This window comes from Loxodonta africana, chromosome 1, assembly GCF_030014295.1.
Source record: "Loxodonta africana isolate mLoxAfr1 chromosome 1, mLoxAfr1.hap2, whole genome shotgun sequence".
Taxonomy (NCBI): domain Eukaryota; kingdom Metazoa; phylum Chordata; class Mammalia; order Proboscidea; family Elephantidae; genus Loxodonta; species Loxodonta africana.
Window position 1 is genome coordinate 56,257,523 of NC_087342.1, and position 20,103 is coordinate 56,277,625.

General features: G+C 39.2%; 1 protein-coding gene across 1 annotated transcript in view; it reads right to left on the reverse strand.

Annotated features, from left to right (window-relative positions):
* The window catches only part of RANBP9 (RAN binding protein 9), a 127,806-nt gene that overhangs the window by 95,611 nt on the left and 12,092 nt on the right, over positions 1–20,103 (reverse strand). Inside the window, exon 2 of the mRNA XM_003416486.3 lies at positions 14,234–14,345. Coding sequence (XP_003416534.3) covers positions 14,234–14,345 — 112 coding nt within the window. The remainder of the gene's footprint in view (positions 1–14,233; positions 14,346–20,103) is intronic.

Consider the following 20,103-nt stretch of genomic DNA (forward strand, 5'->3'; position numbering starts at 1 on the left):
TGTAAGTTATACACCTGTAAAAAGTGGAATTGGCAAAAGTTGTACGAGAGACGTATTTACAACAACGACATACACACACAAAAAAGAAGAGTAGCTGCTGTACACCAAACACCTCATAGGATTTGGTTCCTTGGTTTGGAGGTTTAGGGTCATGGTTTCATCAGATATGCCAGTTAATTGGCCTAATAGCGTGTTTAATGTTTCCATCTCCTAGTTCGCTGTGTAGTGCCTGGGGTCTTAAAAGCTTACAAGCAGCCATCCAAGGCACAACAACTAGCCTCTATTCACCTGGAGCAACAAAGGAAAGAGAGTCGGGAATGGGAGGAAGAAATGGAATGTGGTGCTAATTGTCTCCTTGAACATCTGCTTCCTTCGCCATGAGACCAGAAGAACTGAATGGTGCCCAACTCAACAACAAAAGAAAAATTAAAAAAAAAAAGACTGTAATAATGAAATAGAAGCCTAAGTAGCCAACAACAGAGAAATAGCTAAGGATGTGTTATACTATATTTACAATGGACTATGCCACAGCCAAAAACAAAACAAAAATAGACCTTTAGAGCTTTTACTCTAACAGGAAAAAGCATATGCTATATAATATTTAATAATACATATGAATAAATAATAAAAATAGGATGCTAAAACCTTAAGAAGATTGTATTTAGAATATGTTGCTGTGGTTGTGTGCTGTGGAGTCAATTCCAACTCAGAGTGACCTTATATGACAGAGCAGAACTGCCCCCACCCAGTAATCTTTATAGGAGATCACCATGTCTCCTCTCCCGCAGAGCAGCTGGGTGGGTTCGAACCTCCAGGCTTTCGGTTAGCAGCTGAGCATTTAACCACTGTACCACCAGAGCTCCTTATTCAAAATATAAAACTGTAAAAATGAAAATTGTAAGGAAATAAACTGAAGTACAGTCACCGGGTTATAAAAGCCCTACTTATGGACAACCTACTTGTCCTTTAATGTTATGTAAACCTGCCCTCATTTTGAAATGACTGTACCAACCCCTACAATCACCTTGACTTGCTGCCCATGCAGCTTTTAAATCCTTGAAAAAAATTTGAGCCTTTTCTTGCACTAAACAAACAAACAAAATAACCAAACCCCACTGCCGCTGAGTCTATTTCGACTTACAGTGACCCTACAGGACACAGCAGAACTACCCCACTGGGTTTCCAAGCAGTGGCTGGTGGATTTGAACTGCCAACCTTTTGGTTAGCAGCTGAACTCTTAACCAGCTATGCCACCAGGGCTCCAACGTAAGGCTAAATAAAACCATAGGCACCTATTACTGACTTATAAATTTGACTTCAAGGCACTTAGGAACCGATCTCATTAGTAACCCGGGGACTGCCTGTATTAATAGCAATTTTACAAGTTTATGGATAATTTTCTTCCTTGCATTTTCCTGTACTCTTTAAATATTCCAAATTGACAGTATATTATTTTTTTAAGTTGACCATGAATTATTGTTTCCCACAACAGAAACATAGCTAGTTAGCCCATTGGCTACATTATTTCCACTCCTTCTAATTCTCTGACACACTGCAACTGCTTCCATCCCTACCTTTAAGGAAGCCACTATCATAAGGATTAATGACGTCCTAAATGACAAAACTAATGGGCACTTCAGTTCTCCTTTTAATTGACTTCCTTGATTTTCAACACACTATACTCTCCAGGGTCTTCATTTAACTCTCTGACAACTCCTTCTCAGTATCTTAGCTGGAGTCCCTCCTGCTATGTATTCTTCAAATACAGTGTTTCTCTTTCAGGTGTCCATCCCAGGCCTCCTTTTTTTACATTACATACTAGGATGATCCCATCAATTTCCATGGCTTCAACAACTTACATTCTGATGATTCCAAAATCCACCTTCAGCTTTGCTCTCTCTCTGAAATCCTATTTATTTTTTAACTAATCACTTAGATGCCCCACAGCAGTTCATTTTACCCATCATCTTAAACTTCCTTCCTGTATTTTCTATTGTGTTTAGTCTCATCACCACCTACTGCCTTGTCCAGGCCAGAAACCTTAACTTCATCTCATTCAGCAGCTACCCCTGCTAACTCGCACCACCTAAGCAGGTCTTACAGTGTTTAACAGCCTAAATAGCTATCAAATCTGTCTACTTTTCTCATTAACCTTACTACACAGAATAAGCCTTCAACTTAATATCACAACAGCCCAAATGGTCTTCTTGATGTTGGTCTCAAACCTCTCTATTTTCCATCTTACCACCAGAATACCCTCTCTAAAAGGCAAATCCAACTATATCATCCCCTTGCTTAGAACTAGCACCTAAAAGATAGAAGATAATGTCCATTAGCATAACACACTAGAAGTACTTCATGATCATCTCTAGACACATTCCTCCCACAAAACCTTACGCTGCTCTCTCTCTGTCATCAAGTGCAGCAGATATATATCATGAGTTTACTGTCACCAGACCTTCTAATAAGGGCTCTAAATGAATTACTAAGTATCTTCATAACACTGCTATGAGGTTGATACTATTATTTTCACTTTACAGATGAGGAAACTGAAAGTTTGTCAACAAGTACAAGGTCACAGAACAAGTGACAGAGCCAAGATTTAACTCGAAGTCTGTCAATCCCAAAATACTTCACTAAATTTTTCAACAAAAGTAACTAATCAGCTTCTAAAACAGCCACTCATCCTTAAAAACTCTGCTCAGAGATTATGTCTAAAAGGATACACAAATGACTAGTGAGAGTGATCTGATCAGCTCTGAAGAGAGGAATAAATGTCTTGGACCAAAAGTACAGCCAGAATGCTCCTCAGACATGAGGATGGCCAGACTTCATTTTATGTACTTTGGACATGTTATCAGGAGGGGCCAGTCCCTGGAGAAGGACATCACGCTGGGTAAAGGAGAGGGTCAATGAAAAAGAGGAAGGCTCTCAACAAGATGGACTGACACAGCATTGGCAACAATGGGCTCAAACATAGGAACAATGAGGACGGAACGACTGGACAGTGTTTCCTTCTGTTGTACACAGGGTTGCTAAGAGCTGGAACCAACTCAACGGCACCTAACAGCATCACTATCAAGCCCTAGGCAACAGCCTCATAATTTAACTCCTACCTCTATAGCCCCTACTCTCTCTAGCCATCTTTCTTCTTGCTATCCCTTATCTGGCCCAGTCCCAACCTAGTGTTGCCTTCCTAAAACAGGTATCATATCAATTCCCTACTCAAAAAGACTGAAGGCTCCCTACTACCTAAAAGGTACTCCACCTTAGAACTACCATCAAAGCTCTCCAATGTCTGATTCCATTCTTCATCTGGAAACTCTTCGTTATTTCCCAAATCTCCAACCATATTGAATCATATGCCTCTGTCAAAGGCACTATACAGCTCCACTCCCCTGAAACTATTCCAGTCTGGAATATTCTTCCCAACCAAGCCTCTCAAATTCTTATGTACAGTCTATCAAATACTACTTCCTTTACAAATTTGCTTAGCTGAGCCAGAAGTTATCTCTCTCCTCAGATCTCCCATAAACTTTCTCATTTTTTTTTCTAAATAATTTTTTTTTTGTTTTCAGTGAAAGTTTGCGCAACAAATTAGGTTCCCATTTAAGAATTTCTAAACAATTTGTTCGTCACACTGACTTTATTTTTCAGTGTGTCAACTTTCTCATTATTTCCATTCAGGTTGTCTGGTTTCCAGTGATCTAGTTTCCCTGCTCCCTTGCCTTCTTATCTTCGCCTGATAGTAATGTTGACTGCACTCATATAGATGATTTTTTAAAAGGAACAAAATACTCACAGGTGATCCTATTGATTTTGTCAGCCAGTCTGTTACTTAGCTAAAAGAAGACCTAAAGGAATAGTTTTGGTTCAAGGTTTAAAGAGTATCTCAAGAGCGACAGTCTCAGAGAGTCCTCCAACCTCAACCAGTTCAGTAAGTCTGGACTTTTTAAGAATCTGAGTTCTGTGCCACATTCTGCTCCCATTTTATCAGAATCCATCTACTGTGTTCCTAATCAAAACAGTCAGTAGCGGTAGATGGATACCATCTAGTTCTCGTCGTGTAGACTATTAGCCCTATGGACCAGTCTCTTCTCTGAGTCTTTGGTTTCCTTCTTTCCCTTTTACTCTGGACTAGAGAAAATTTTTTTTTTCTTTTTAGAGACCAATAGTTGTATCTTAGATGGCTGCTCACAAGCTTTTAAGACCCCATATGTTACTCACCAAACTAGGATGTACAACATAAACTTCATGTACTATATTATGCCAACTGACCAAGCTGTCCCATGAGACCATGGTCCTAAACATTCAGACCCTGTAAACCAAAAACTTCTCATTCTTGAAGTGCTCAGTATATGTCTTACTCTATCTGCAGTTATTTATATATGGCTGCCCCCTCATTCCCTTCCTCAGTGTACCCTCCAAATGCTAAATGTGATACTCCTTGATGGCAGGGACCACATTCAGTTTATTCAATGCACTTACAGAGTGTCTACTACGTGTCAGGTCCTCTGCTAGAAACTGGATAAGGCAAATTTGAGTAACAACTTCATACTTATAATCATTCAGCTGCTGGCAATGTTTGTTGTTTCATAGGTATTCAATAAATATTTGTGAAGGTAATATATTGCTTACTTACTTGACGTCTTTGTTCACGTTTTCAACCTGTTTCTATTTACTTCCGGTATCAATCAAAACTAGACGGAAAGACCTCTTAAAGCTAGGTGGGAAGAAATACCGTTTATACTCTCCCACTACCCAAAGAAATAATCCAGAAAGTCAGCAAACATAGAAGGAACACTCAGAAAGACTGCATTTGATAATCAGCCTAAAAATTCAGAAATAGAACAGAAAGACTGGATTACTTGCAGTTCTTCCTGAATCACTGTCAGAGTGGCATCGATATTTTGTCTGAAGAGCTAAAAATACCATACTCATAATAAATTCTCATTCTAAAAATTTTCAGATAAAAAATGAATTATCTCTCACATTTGGAATGACCTGTACTTCCACTGTCTCTCTTAGTATGCATAATTTAAAACCTGAATGAAATTCCTGAACTGAAAGCACATTCATAAGAGACAGTCTGCTTTTAGAAATGCACCTAGGCAGTCAGTGACTGTTAACAAGAACACAAAACTAATATACACTCTTTAAATATGTCTCACAAGGGCCATGAGATAAGGTGATCTAATTTTTTGTTCTGCAATACATTAGAAATTTATTTTAAATTAATCACAAAATTTAGACAGGCTATTTTATCCTCATAAATTAAGCTTATTTTGTGGGACATATGCAAAACTCTATTTAAATGTAAATCCAAGGCAGAAAATGAAATACAGTCTTTCACTCAATAAAAGGAACTTCCTTCAAGCCTTAATTTCTTATGCAATAAAGAAATACAATAAACAATCATCACACTCATAGTCTTAAATCTTCCAAGGCAGACCTACAGATAATGCATATCACAAATAAATAAGTTTTTTAAAGAAAACACATAACACATTAAACACCTGTTTCTTTTCCTTCACTCTTCTGAAAGAGGCAATACCAATACCCAACTCTTTCCAATTCATGAGAAAACTTGTTTCCAATGAAAATTTTTCTAAAAAAACTAAGATCTCAGATCCAAATATTTACCTACTACCTGCCTGAATCTTAGTTAAAAACACTGCTTAAAAGTAATTTTCATTGGAAACAAGTTTTCTCATGAATTGGAAAGAGTTGGGTATTGGTATTGCCTCTTAATTTTAATTACATATGATAAACTCTAAGGAGCCCTGCTGGCACAGTAGTTAAGCGCTCAGCTGCTAACCAAATGGTCTGCAGTTCAAACCCTCCAGCCACTCCCAAATGTGGCAGTCTGCTCCTGTAAAGATTACAGCCTTGGAAACCCTATGGGGCAGCTCTACTCTGCCCTATAGGGTCATTATGAGTCGGAATCGACTCAACAGCAATGGGTTCAATTTTGGGTTTTATAATAAACTCTCAGGTGAACACATCGCTGCAAGCAAAAGGTAACTAATAGCTGCTCTTCCTCGTCTATTCTCTACAAAGATGTTGGGATTTTAGTGAGAAAATTCTATATTGTTTGAAATAGCTCAATACATCTCCAGAAAAAACATTACTCTGCCAAAATTTAGCATATGACTTCCTTTTTCTTATGAAGAAATTATTCTTCTCTTCAAAAGCACTGGGTTGGGCCTAGAAACTTCTCAATGAGTTTTACCAGAGAAGTGAATAAAATCTGACCAAAGAAATACAACAGGTTTCCCTCAGAATATACAGAAGGTAAGGAATGTTTCGTATGCATTCATTTATTCATTCATCTGAATGCTAGCTACAATTTAAGTACTGGAGCTAGAAGAAAAAAAAATTTTTTTTTTTTTTGGAGCTATAGAAAGATAAAATTGTCCCTACCTTTCAGTCTCGAGGGTCACACACTAGTAAGCAGACAATTAAAGCAATGTAAGTATTATAATTACAATCTGCTCAGAATGTTAAAGAAGAAACAATCCTGTTTGGGGGAGGAGAAAGTGCTACAAAAAAAGGGATCACTAAACTAGGGCTTGAGAACACGCAGTCACCTAGGCAAATGGGAAAAGGGGCAGGAGAAGGTGAATACAAGGAGGAAAAAAAGGTCATGCATACAGAACTAGAAACATGAGCCAACCTGTGAGATTACAGAACCACGAAGAGTACCTTACGGGTGAAGCACCGGTGCAGTGCGGTGCAAGGAATCGCCTAAATTTCTGAGGGATAATAATCAGGCTCAGCACAAAGCTGATTCCTGTAAAGCAGAGGTCAGACATACCTCCTCTCTCCAACCTTTTTACCAATTATGACCCCAGCCGTTCCCCCCCTACCCCCTGACACTCTCTACTTCTCTGCTGGATTCTATAATTTGTTTTAATGGCCATATGCTTACAGACCATACTCACATCTCTGTGGTTTATTAGGGAAGTAACAGGCTACAACTTGGGATCAAGATCAACTCTGATGTAACAGGAACAATGTGGGATCAGGATCAGGATGCACACAGGTGAGTTTTGGAAGGCTCCCCGGAGACAGGGAGCACATCCCTCCCTTTTTCAGTACAGAGCAACTTCCAATCAGAACAGTCCTCTCAAGCCCTTCTTGGCTGTGCTAGCAGATTGTTCTCTCGGCCTTGCACGCCCCCTCTCGGCCATGCAGGCCTCTCTGCCTTCAGTCTCCCCACCGTCAGCCTTTCTACTGCTAGCTGGCCCAGCTCACTGCCAGTAGAGCATCTTGCTCAGCTGCTTTCCTAGCAGCAATTTTCTGCTGGCACTGCCAGCTCTGCCGCAGGGCCCCTTCTGGGCCTCTAGCCATCTTCAATGTTACAGCCCTTGACCCACATTACAGCTCTTTTAGAAGATTCCTGGTCTCCTCCTTCTCTACTTCTCTCTTCTCTGCTTGTCTCTAAAAACCTCTGTGGGTTGGCCGCTTACATAAGCAAACTCTTTGTCAATTTCAAGACATGGTCCCCCAAGTAGGACCACTACTGACCAATCCTCAGTGGATCACGAATCACTCAAGCCCACTGGGTGGATTTTTCAGGCCACTATTTATTTGCACAGCAAATTGACCAATCTGTGCAAGGTATGTAAAACAGACCAATCACAGTACAGACTGCAGCCCAGGGCCAGGCAAAAAGTATCAAACCATCAAGTTACTTACAGCTTATCCAGGAAATGTCAATCAACCCAAGGAATCCCCTGGAACAAACTTTCTAGGGTAGAAAACAACCTGGGAGCCCCCTTCCTCAATTTGTCTGTCAAAGAACTAGGGCAAAGGTAAACCCTCAGGGCTTAGGGGAAAAATCTGTTGTTGTTCCAAAGAATCAAGGCAAAAGGCCACATAAAGGAACTCATTTTACCACAAGAAGGAATTAGGAATTCTACAACGTCATTAGTCATGGGGAAAATTAACAAGATACAGCTAAAAAAAAAAAAAACTCAGTGCCGTTGGTGGAGTCTGACTCACAGTGACACTAAAGGACAGAGTAGAACTATCCCATAGGGTTTCCAAGGAGCAGCTGGTGGATTTGAACTGCCGATCTTTTGGTTAGCAGCCATAGCTCTTAAATCACTGTGCCACCAGGGCTCCAATATCATTAGTCATTAGGGAAATGCAAATTAACCAAGATACTACTAGACATCTATTACATAATAACAGCTAAAAAAAAAAAAAAAAAAACATTTACCCTTGAGTCAGTTCAGACTCATGGTGACCCATGTGCTTCAGGGTAGAACTGCACTCCACGGGTTTTCAAGGGTGTGATCTCTCAGAAGTAGGATCACTAGGCTTTTCTTCTGAGGAGCTACTGGGTGGATTCAAACCACCAACCTTTCAGTTAGCAGCCGAGCTCCTAACAATGTGCACCATCTAGGGACTCCTAGACACCTATTAGAATGGCTAAAATTAAGGGAAAAAAGCGACAATATCAAGTATTAGCAAAAGAGGTAGAGTAAAAGGAACCCTCATAATTTGCTGTTGGGAACTAAACTAGCAAAGCTATTCTGGAGAACAATTTGCCATTTTCTTATAGACTTAAAAGTACATTTAACATACAATCCAGCAAACCCATTCCTAGATATTTACCCAAATGAAATGGTCACACAAAAACATGTACATAAACATTTATAGTGACTCCATTCACAACCATCAAAAACTGAAAACAAACCAGATGTCCCTGGAGGAGATAAGCAAATTGTGGTTCATCCAATAATCATCAATAAAAAGGACTGAACTACCATTATATGCCAACAACTTGTATAAATTTCAAATGCATTATGCTAAGTGAAAGAAGCCAGACTTAAAAAGCTACATACTGTATAATTCCATTAATATGACATTCTGCAGATGGCAAAACTAGAGAGAGGGGCTGGAGGAAGTTACCAGGGGCTGGAGATAGGGTAAGGTTTTCTACAAAAGGGTACAGGGGAATTTTTTGGGGTGATGGAACTCTCAGATGAACTGTTCTATATACTGACTACGGTGGTGGTTACATGACTGTACTCATGTCAAAACTCACAGAACTATACATTAAAAAGTGTAAATTTTACTAATGTAAAATACAGGGTTTTGAATCAGTTCAAACCAGTTCAGCCACGGCCTATGAAGCAAAACAGGAACAATTTATTACAATTTGACAGATTCAGTATGGGTACCCAGAACAGGAAAAATTTCAAGTCCAAGCCCTGGAACGGGAGACTCAAAGATGTGTAGTAAGCCCTTTCAGGAGTTCAAGGAGTAAGACTGGAACATTCAAAACAACATGCCGGCCACCATCTTTGCGCTGGTCAGCACTGCTTCGGACTGTGCTCAAAATCCAAGGGCAAGACACTTGGCTGCTCTGCAATGCATATGCTGCCCTTACTCTCTGAGAGGGAGACTAAGTTTCTAGCAGGGCTTCAACTCGTAATTTTTCCCATTCCAGCTATCCTTACGGTTCACCATAACCTAAGAAATTCAGGTCTGTTCCAGTGATGATTCCTCAGCCATGACTGAATTGGGCAAAATCAGTTCAAAGCCCTGGTAAAATATACCTTAATTTTAAAAAAAGAAAGAATAAAAGAATGAGGGATTCTAACAACAAGAGGTGGGACTGAAGAATTAGGCAGGAGTCAGTCACATCGTTAAAGACCTTGCTGGGGAGTTTTAGATTTTATCCTCAAAGCAACAGATGTACCAAATGATCTCAAGAAGGGGACAAATAAAATTCAGGTCTGTATTAGAAAGAAAGCTCACAACACCGGAGTAAAGGCAAAACAGGGAGCAACTGGGAAACTGATTAACCCATCCCCCTTCAGTAAGTAAGGAGTTAAATTACCAGGACCTGATCAAGGCAGTCGCGATGGACAGGGAAAGTTAGAGGTAGGAAGTTCTCAAGTTTACAGCAACAGTGAAACCACTAACCAAGCTGGTTTTGAGAGAAGGATCAGTCTTAAACAAGCTAAATTGGAAATATACAAGACATTCAAATGCAAACATCTCATTAGACATTTGGTCTGCAGCTCAATGGAATAACCAGAGATAAAGCTTTATATGAGAGAGTCACCAGGGTTATTGCAGGCATGAAAATACAAGGTCAAGATCAAACAAATATAGAATATGTAGAGTGACAAGTAAAAGAACCTAGAGAATCACCCTGAGCAACACCAGCACTATGGGTTTGATGATACAATTTTAAGTATAAAAAGAATTGGTTTACTGAGTATGCAGCTGTAGAGTCAGAAATCATTAGAACTGTGCTGCCCATTTCAACTTGGGGCCTCTCTTAACCACTTTATCCTTGCCATCTCTATCTCTGGCTTGATCACCCTGGGAAAACTGAGACAGATCGTAAAAAGTTATAATTGAATTTCAAGCTTTCACTTTCTACTTGCCATAATGTTACCATTGAGAATATTCAGCAAATAAAGTAGGTGGAATAATCTACTGAATACGCTTGTTTTGTCAATTAAACATGAGAGAAGAACAAAGAGGAGTTGAAAGATTCACTTCAGATATAGGTCAACTTATCAACACAGCCCAATAGCTTTATCTTGGTAGTTGAACAAATGACCCTACAGTTGCTTTAAAGATCTCTGATACCACAATGCAGTCATCAGGAAATATCACAGGATAGGAGGTCCAATGATTCTAGGTAACTGGTTCTTACCCAGGGATATGCAGCAAAATTGCCAGTGGAGCTTCCTTAAAAAGCCTATTTTGGCTAAGCTTTATTTCTGAAAATTGTGACTCAGAAGCTATGGACTATGGTCCAAGCTACTGTATTTTTTAACAGTCCTGAGGTATGCTGAATTACCTAATATGGCCATTCTAGCCATAGTCTTTGTGACTACCACACAGTGCTTGGGACTATGCACACAAGGTGCTTATGGCCCATTAAGGAGATTAGACAGATGCTAATAAAGCAAATAAAGTACATGGAACCCTGGGGGGAGGAGGGTGAGAGCATGCAAACAAGGTGTATGAAACCCTAACAAGGCAATTGGTCTATTTTGCCATCCTGCTGGGCTTAAAAGAGAACCAGTCCCAAAGCAGAGGAGAACTTCACTATCACTGAGAAAGAAGAGCTAGTAACAAAGCACATCCTTTGGACACGGAGTCCCTGCACTGATAACCTCCTAGACCCAGGAGACAGAGCTTTAACATTGGAGATGGCACGAGACAGCAAAAAACAGCAGCGTGGCAGAGAACCAGCATTAGCAAAATCAGGAGACCAGCAAGAGACAGCACGGTGGGCTTCTCGGCCCACAGAGTGAGAAAGCTGAGCGCCTTTGAGCAGAAAGCTTGCTGGCAGAGTGGGGTGCCTCCAGGCACTTGTCAACAAAGCTAGGTTTGTCCACCCACAGAACTAGAGCTAAGTGCCCTTGGATCAAGGCTTATTGGCCAAGTGGGGTACCTCTTGGCACCTACTGGTGGAGCTAAAGAGCTTTGTAACACTTGCCCAAGCAGGGAAGAAGCCAGACTGGCCCAAGACGCCTGAGGAGCCAAGAGATGCCTGCCTGTGGCCACAGCCAAGTTGTCCTGACCGAAGAACTGTATCGTGAGCATTCCCGATCCTGAACTGTAACCTGTTACTTCCCTAATAAACCCTGTGAGTATGGTCTGTGACTTCTGTATGGCCAATCCAGTGAATTAATCGAACCCAACAAGGAAGCTGAAAGTGCCATGGGGGGGATGGCTGGTTTATGAATTAGTAGAAAGGTTGGAGAGAGGAAGTGTATGTGACTTCCGCTTCATAGGAATCAGCTTTGGGCTGATGCTGATGGTGGTCCTCTCTCCCCCTCATGAAGTTAAAAGGTCAGATAGCCCCACCGCACCATTTTTACAAGTCCCATAAATGATTCTGATGTCCTCATTCCCCTGACCACAAGTTAAAAACCAACGATCTAAAAGCTGGTTCCAGAAGGTAAGCTAGATAACTATAAATCCAGTGCCGTCCAGTCAATTAACTATGATCTTCTCAAAATTAAATAATTATGCTCATTAAAAGACTTCACCAAAAGAGTAAAAAGAGAGCCTACAGACTGGAAAAAAAAAAATCTGGCTATGACAAATCAGACAAATGTCTCATCTCTAAAATCTACAGGATAAATTCCAACAACTACAACAAAAAGACAAATAATCCAATTAAAAATGGCAAAGGATATGAACAGATACTGCACCAAAGAAGATATTCAAGCAGCGAAAAGATACATGAGGAAATGCCCACGGTCACCAGCCATTAGAGAAATGAAAATCAAAACTACAATGAGATACCATCTCACCCCAACATTACTGGCACAAATCAAAAAAAAAAAAAAAAACCAGAAAACAACAAATGTTGAAGAGGCTGTGGAGAGACTGGAACTCTTATGCACTTCTGGTAGGAATGTAAAACGGTACAACCATTTTGGAAAATGATATGGCACGTCCTCAGAAAGCCAGAAATAGAAATACCATATGATCCAGCAATTCCACACCTAGGAATATATCCTAGAGAAATAAGAGCTGTCACACAAATAGACATATGCACACCCATGTTCACTGCAGCATTGTTCACAATAGCAAAAGATGGACATGACCTAGATGCCCACCAAGGGATGAATGGATAAACAAACTATGGTACATATACACAATGGAATACTACACACCAATAAAAAACAATGATGAATCTGCGAGGTGTCTCACAACATGGGTGAATATGGAAGGCGCTGTGCTCAGTGAAATAAGAAAATCACAAAAGGACAAATATTACATGAGACCACTACTACAAAAACCCATGAAAAGGTTTACACACAAAAAGAAACAATCTTTGATGGTTAGGAGGGAGGAGAGGTGTGGGAGGAAAAAACACGAAACAGACAATAGATAAGTGGTAACTTTGGCGAAGGGTAAGAGTACAAAATACTGGAGAAGCCAGCACAACTTGTACAACACAAGGTCATGGAAGCTCCGTAGACACAACCAAACTCCCTGAGGGACCAAATTAGTGGGCTAGGGGCTGTGGGGTGGGGACCATGGTCTCGGGGAACATTAGCTCAGTTGAAATACACAGTTTGTAAAGAGAATTTTCTACATTCTACTTTGGTAAGTAGCATCTGGGGTCTTAAAAGCCTGTGAGCGGCCATCTAGATGCTCCACTGATGTCACCCCATCTGGAGCAAGGGAGAAGGAAGGAAACCAAAGACATAGGAAAAAATTAGGCCAAAGGACTAACGGACTACTACTACCACCGCCTCCAGGAGACTGAATCCAGCACAACTAGACGGTGCCTGTCTACCACCATCAACTGCTCTGACAGGGATCACAATAGAGAGTCCCAGACAGAGCTAGAGAAAAATGCAGAACAAAATTCTAACTCACAGAAAAAGACCAGACTTACTGATCTGACAGACACCGGAGAAACCTCTAGAGTATGGCCTCCAGACACTTCCATAGCTCAGTAAAAAGAAGTCACTCCTGAGGTTTACTCTTCAGCTAAAGATTAGACAGGCCCATAAAACAAAACAAGACTAAATGGGCGCACCAGCCCAGAGGCAAGGATGAGAAGGCAGGAGGGGAAGGGAAAGTTGGTAATGGGGAGCCCAAGGCTGAGAAGTGGAGAGTGCTGACATGTTGTGGGGTTGGCAACCAATGTCACAAAACAATATGTGTACTGTTTAATGAGGAACTAGTTTGTTCTGTAAACCATCATCCAAAGTACAATAAAATACATAAATAAATAGTTGGTTCCAGGGTGTAACATGAAGCTCTCATTTGGAGGATTCTAAATCATCTCCTAACCCCTGGGGAGCTCTTCCAGTTGGGAATATACAAACATACATTTCTCAATCTAAACCTAGAAATTATAAACCCTAATCCCTATAAAATACCTATGAATCACATACCGGCTTTGGTTAACTAGTTTTGAGAGGATTTAACTTGTCAACAAAATTCAGGAAAAGACAGTGTAAGACAAGACATGAAAAATGAGTCATCTTCCCGCAACTGCTTAATCCGAAGTCTCCATTCGAATGACTAACTCAAGCTTTAGCTTCAACTAGTATTTAAGCAAAACCAAATCCAATCTGCTATACTAGAATATTCAGATTCCACTTTTCCATTTACCAAAATTTCCAAAACTCCAAAATTCTAATTAGATCATAAACCTTATGAATCAAAATAAAAATAATTATCCAAGAATAACAAGTGATTTTTCCCACCAAAATTTACTTACCCATCTCTTCCCTTACTGACAATTTTTACTTCAAAATAATAAATCCCACAGGCTGCTGGTATTGGATGTGTGGCACGAACCGACGCTGCGTCTTTTGGAGTTTTGCCATGACCTGCATATGAAATGGGAAGGAAAAAAAGATCAAATGAGATTTTTAAATGAAAATCTGAATAAATAATTCAATTACAAATATGGGTTTTAGAACAACATATACATTTGTGCTCCCATCAGTTCAAATAATTAAAGAATAAAATATTTATCATCACAATTAATCCAATATGCAAACCAGCCCAAGGTAACCACAGAACTCTTCCCATTATCACTAGCTTTAAAGACTTCAGAATCTGAGAACACTGAACCTAGCTGCCCTTTATGCAAATTACTTTAGGGTAGACTATATTTTTAAGAGAAATAAGGATTTATTTGAATATGAGAAAATAACCTTAATTTTATCAGAACTAAACTTGCATATAATTAAAACTCTTAAACAGTTTTGTCAAATGCCCTGCTTCTTTAAGCTAGAAGTATCTGTACTATATAGGATATTTTTAATGAAATTGTATACAATTAAATGGAACTGACAAAGCAGTTTTCCTGTTAAGATTTCATTCTTCTTGAATTTTTGATATAGTTCTTCCATCACTAATTCTATACAAAGGCTGATTCCATAAAACTACAACTATAGCCCATTGAGAAATATATCTAATCCCTAGTTGTATTTCATGTCTTTCTTTTTTTAAGAAAGGAAATAACATCATGCCACTGCTGACATTTTGGGAAATCTGCTAGACAATGGTTTTTAAACTTTTAAAATTAGCTTTGCCTCAATTCTAATCCTAGAGGGTTTCCTTCATTTGCCATCACCTTCCCAGCCCCTCCCTGAAGACAAATTACCTCCAAACCTAGCATCTGAAAAAAATCAAGTGAGAAAGAGAAAATATGCCCAAAAAAACACAGAAGGAGAAAAACAGAAGTTGAAGTTGTATGCCAGGAAGTACTCAAAGAGCATGAGACAAGTCTCTACAATCCCAGAAAGGACTATAAGAAACAATACTCTAAATCATTATTCAGGTGTTCTAATTAGGTATGTTTAACCCAATACAAACTTAAAAATATGTACGCCATTAATCTTTCAGTCATACTATAAAATTACCTTCATGGGTAGTAGAATTCCCCTTCTCAAATGTACCATGATGGCCTTAAAACTAAATACCTTCTTTTAAGTCAAGAACTGTATCTTAAGAGACACAATAACCATCACACACCAATGAGAGTCACACACCAATGAGACCGTATCTTCCCTCACTGGCTCAAATTACTAATGCGTACTCTATCATTAAACAGTGAAGTTTATACTTGCAACACGAAATTAGCCTGTCACGGCTCAAAAGAAACTGAATAAACTCAGCCACCCCTTTCTACCACCATGAAAACTTGTGTCCACAGAAGTCTTAAGTATATGTGTTATGGGAAGGAACAGGTTCTCAACCTGAGACTACTGGGAAATGATAAACTTGGCTAAAACCAAAACCCACTGCCATCGAGTCGATTCCAAAACTTGACTAGGGAGACAAAAATGGAAGCACCAATATGTAGGTACCCCAAAATTGCTTTAACATATGTACACTCACACTGAACTATGCAAAAGGAAAAAAATACAAGTGCACTTTAAAAAGCACTAAGTCATTAAAAAGTAAATAAATAAATGTAACTGGAAGTTGGCCATTATCAAACAATTACTATTCTGGCATATCTAAATTCTCATCCACATTACACTGTGATAAGTCAGTCTGCAAAATGACACTGGCAGGCCTGGCAGTTGCCATTGAGTTAATTCCAACTCATAGTGACCCTACAGTACAGAGCAGAACTGCCCCATAGGGTTTCAAAGGACAGGCTGCTGGCTGGATTCGAACTGCCGACCTTTTGGTTAGCACTAAACACTTTTTAATAAATATCCAGTCATTTAATAAATTATAGTTTCAGTAAAACATCTTTTTCAGTATAAGTGTGTTGAGATATTTGAGTTGGCTGGGAAAAGGTCATATAAACTAAAAAACAAAAAACTAAAGGGAATTTTTTTTAATTAGTTACAAATTGAAAAAAAAAAAAAACCCTGATTAATCAGAATCTAACTATAATCCTAATTCAAACTGGATTCTATTGTTTGGTTTCAAATGGGAGTGGCCAAAACTTTTAGGTACAAGTTAAACCTCAAAGTGTACTTAATAATAAATGGTAATAACAGTTAATATGCATTTAGTACTATGTGAAAGGCACCGTTCTAAGAATATTACTTGTCATAAGTCACTTAATCTTCAAAACAACCCTATGAGGTGGTACTATTGATTACCGTTTTACATATTGGGAAACTAAAGGAAGGTAAAAACTTGCCCAAGGTTATGTTGCTGTGTAGGAATTCCAAGTCAGGATTTGTGCTGGGATTTAAATTCAAGGAGCCTGACTTCAGTCTGAGCTCTGAACTCTAAGAAGGATTTAGTTACACTGAGTATTCTGACATCATTTCACATTTATCTCCAGTTCTTGCTACTTCTACAGGAAAAGAGAAAGAAAACTAATGTTTGAGAGCTAACAATGTGCCAAAGCATTCGGTGCTGCTATATATAGGTTTTTTACATCCAGTATCTGTGAAATAGGTTATTACTAAACCTCATTTTTAAGAATGGAGAAATTCTTACAGAGGTTATATAAGTTGCCCGAAACAAGCAATAGTATCATGAATTAAACCTATATATGAGTTAAAATCCCATAATTTTTTCCATGATGCTGAAATAACTATATTATACTGCACAAACACAAATTTTCAAGAATCGATTATATTCATCAAACTTTACTAAGACATGGTAGAAAAATTCTATAAATGCTCAAATTAAAAAGATCTGTTTCATTTTAAAATTAAAATGAAAAGACACAGGAAAAAAGATTAAATTAAAAATATCCATCCATTTCTTAGATGAGACTAGTAACGTCAGAAAGGAAGGGCCTATATCTAACAGCGGAAACCCTGGTGGTAAGGGCTACGGCCGATAACCAAAGGGTCGGCAGTTCGAAGTCACCAGGCACTCCTTGGAAACCTTGCAATCAGTTCTACTTTGTCCTATAGGGTTGCTATTGAGTCAGAATCGACTCAACGGGTTTGGTTTTGGTTTATATCTAACAGCAAGGAGCCCTCATGGTGCAGTGGTAAAGAACTCAGCTGCTAACCAAAAGGTCAGTGGTTTGAACCCACCAGCCATTTCGCGGGAGAAAGATGTGGCAATCTGCTTCTGTGAAGATTACAGCCTTGGAAACCCTACGGTGTAGTTCTACTATGTCCTATAAGGTCACTATGAGTCAAAATTAACTTGACGGCAATGGGTTTGTGATATGTAACACCAGGAAGTTTATTATTACCTTATATTCTGTAATGGGAAACCCTAATGGTGTAGTGGTTAAGAGTTATGACTGCTAACAAAAATGTCGGCAGTTCGAATCCACCAGGCACTCCTCGGAAACTCTATGGAGCGGTTCTATTCTGCCTTATAGGGTCACTACGAGTTGGAACTGACTCGATGGCAAGAGTATTCTGTAGTCACCAAAATACAACCTCATACTACCAAAGATTAAAAATTTTTAAAACCACAGCCTCAATGTTACATGTTTTCTATGTGGCTCTAGAAGAAAATATATTTATTGCTTCAAAACTGGAAGGCTAGCTAGGTTAGCTCTTTTTAAACGATCTGTTTAAACAAGTCCATTAAGTGAAATGGAAAGGGTTTTGAATAAAGTAGATAGTAAATGCATGTTCGTTAAATGAATATTCAATCCAAATCCAAAGAGGTTCCTTTGAAAGTTACGAGAAACCCTTGGCATATAAAGATTTCCTGTACTACAGATTAACTGAAAAATGAAACAGCTACGTTATCTGCTTTTAGAAAAATCATAATTAAATATTTTAATTTTTTTCTACCCAGGAATTAAATGGCATCTAATCCTCTGAACGAAGTTTCTATGTCATTTAATGCACCCATCAGTTTATTTGGACAGGTTCTCAACTAGGTTTACCAGTTTGACAATTTGCTCTTACAAACTCCTCAACCCATTTCCAAGCTGGCTTTCAACCTCTTCACTCTACCGAAACAGCTCTCACCAAGATGACAAATGACCTCCATACTTCTATTTCAGAAACCCACAGAACATTTTTCAGTCCTATTACCACCTCACCTTCCAGAAGCATTGCACGCTGTTTAATAACCACTTCCTCTTCTGGGCACACTCTCACTTGAGTTTCTTGGACATACCAGTAATTCTCCTGATGGCTCCATCACAGGTTTATCCGTCCTTTATTCAACCCATAATTGTTGGAATTCCTTAAGGCTTGGTCCTAAATTCATTCTTCTCGTGTACATCTAGGTTTCAATTATTATATATACACAAATGATTGAAAAATTTGTATTTCCAACACAGATCTCCCCTCAGAACTTCAGATTAGGAAATTTGACATCTCTAATGTGGGACTTATCAAACATTAGTTTTCTTTCTCCTTCCCTATAGAACAGAGAGGGGGTAGGGATAAACGTAAAATGATACCAGAGTATTCCTTGTAATCAAATCAGTTTACACTGAAGTCAGGCTTCAACTCTACATGGCCAAAGCTTACCATCTTTCTCCAAACCAGGTGCTCTCATCCAGCGTGCGCTGTGACAGTGAATGTCACCAAACCACCTAGTTATCTAAGCCAGAGTCTTTGAAATCATCTTGACACATCTTTTTTCCCTACCCCCACTCACTCATTCACCAAATCCTACTGATTTAAATTCTAAATATCTCCCACTTCCATTTACTTTTCTCCATCTTGACTACAACACCCTAATTCAAGTAACCATGATCTCTTGTCTGAAGGTACTGACCCAGGCACATTCATTCTTCTCTCCTGCCCGCCCCCGCCCCCCATCCACTCTCCAACATGCAGCCAATAACCTTCTGGAAGTACAAATCTTCCTTCCTTGTACCACCATTCCTCAATACAACCTAATGTTCCTTCAAAACCCTCCCATCTTGCCCAGAAATAAAGGTAAAATTCCTCGAAATCTTACTTGGCCTGGCCCTCTACCTGTTTTTGCCACCTCATTCTTTCTGCTCCAACTCTATCAGCCTCATTTCAGACAGCTCCCTTCCTTCTTAACCTAGTTAGGTTCTACTCATCCTTTAAATCTCAGCTCAAGCTTTACTGTTGTTAGGTGCAATGCTCTGACTCACAGGACCACGTCTTAACATTTCATTTTGTTATACATAGTCACTTAAGCTTTACTTTTTCGAATATTCTCTCTCACCTCTGGGAGTTGGTCTAATCTCTTTTTTATGTGCCTTCATAGCCACGCGTATCTATAAAACACTAACACACTTAACACTTTAATTTGTGATTATCACATTGTTCTCACATTTTAATTTCTAGACATCTTTATTTCCACTGACCTCCACTCTAACTTCAATGGTACCTTCCTGGAGCCACACTCTCAATTCTGATACCACCTGGAAGAATTTCATCTCAGAAATATTAAGTTCTAATAAAGTCTGTCCAGGTACAACACATATTTCTTGAATTCAAATTAGTGAACATGCAATTGATACTTATGGGAATGAAGCCAAGACAGTAAGAAAATCATCTGGTTCTTAAACATCGTTTTTGCCAACATATTAATAAATTAAAGAAAAAACAGCAATATAAAAAGACCCTAAAAAAAAAAAAAACGAAACCCATGGCCACTGAGCTGGTTCCAACTCATAGCAGCCCTATAGGACAGAGCAGAACTGCCCCATTGGGTTCCCAAGGATTGGCTAGTAGATTGGAACTGCTGATCTTTTGGTTA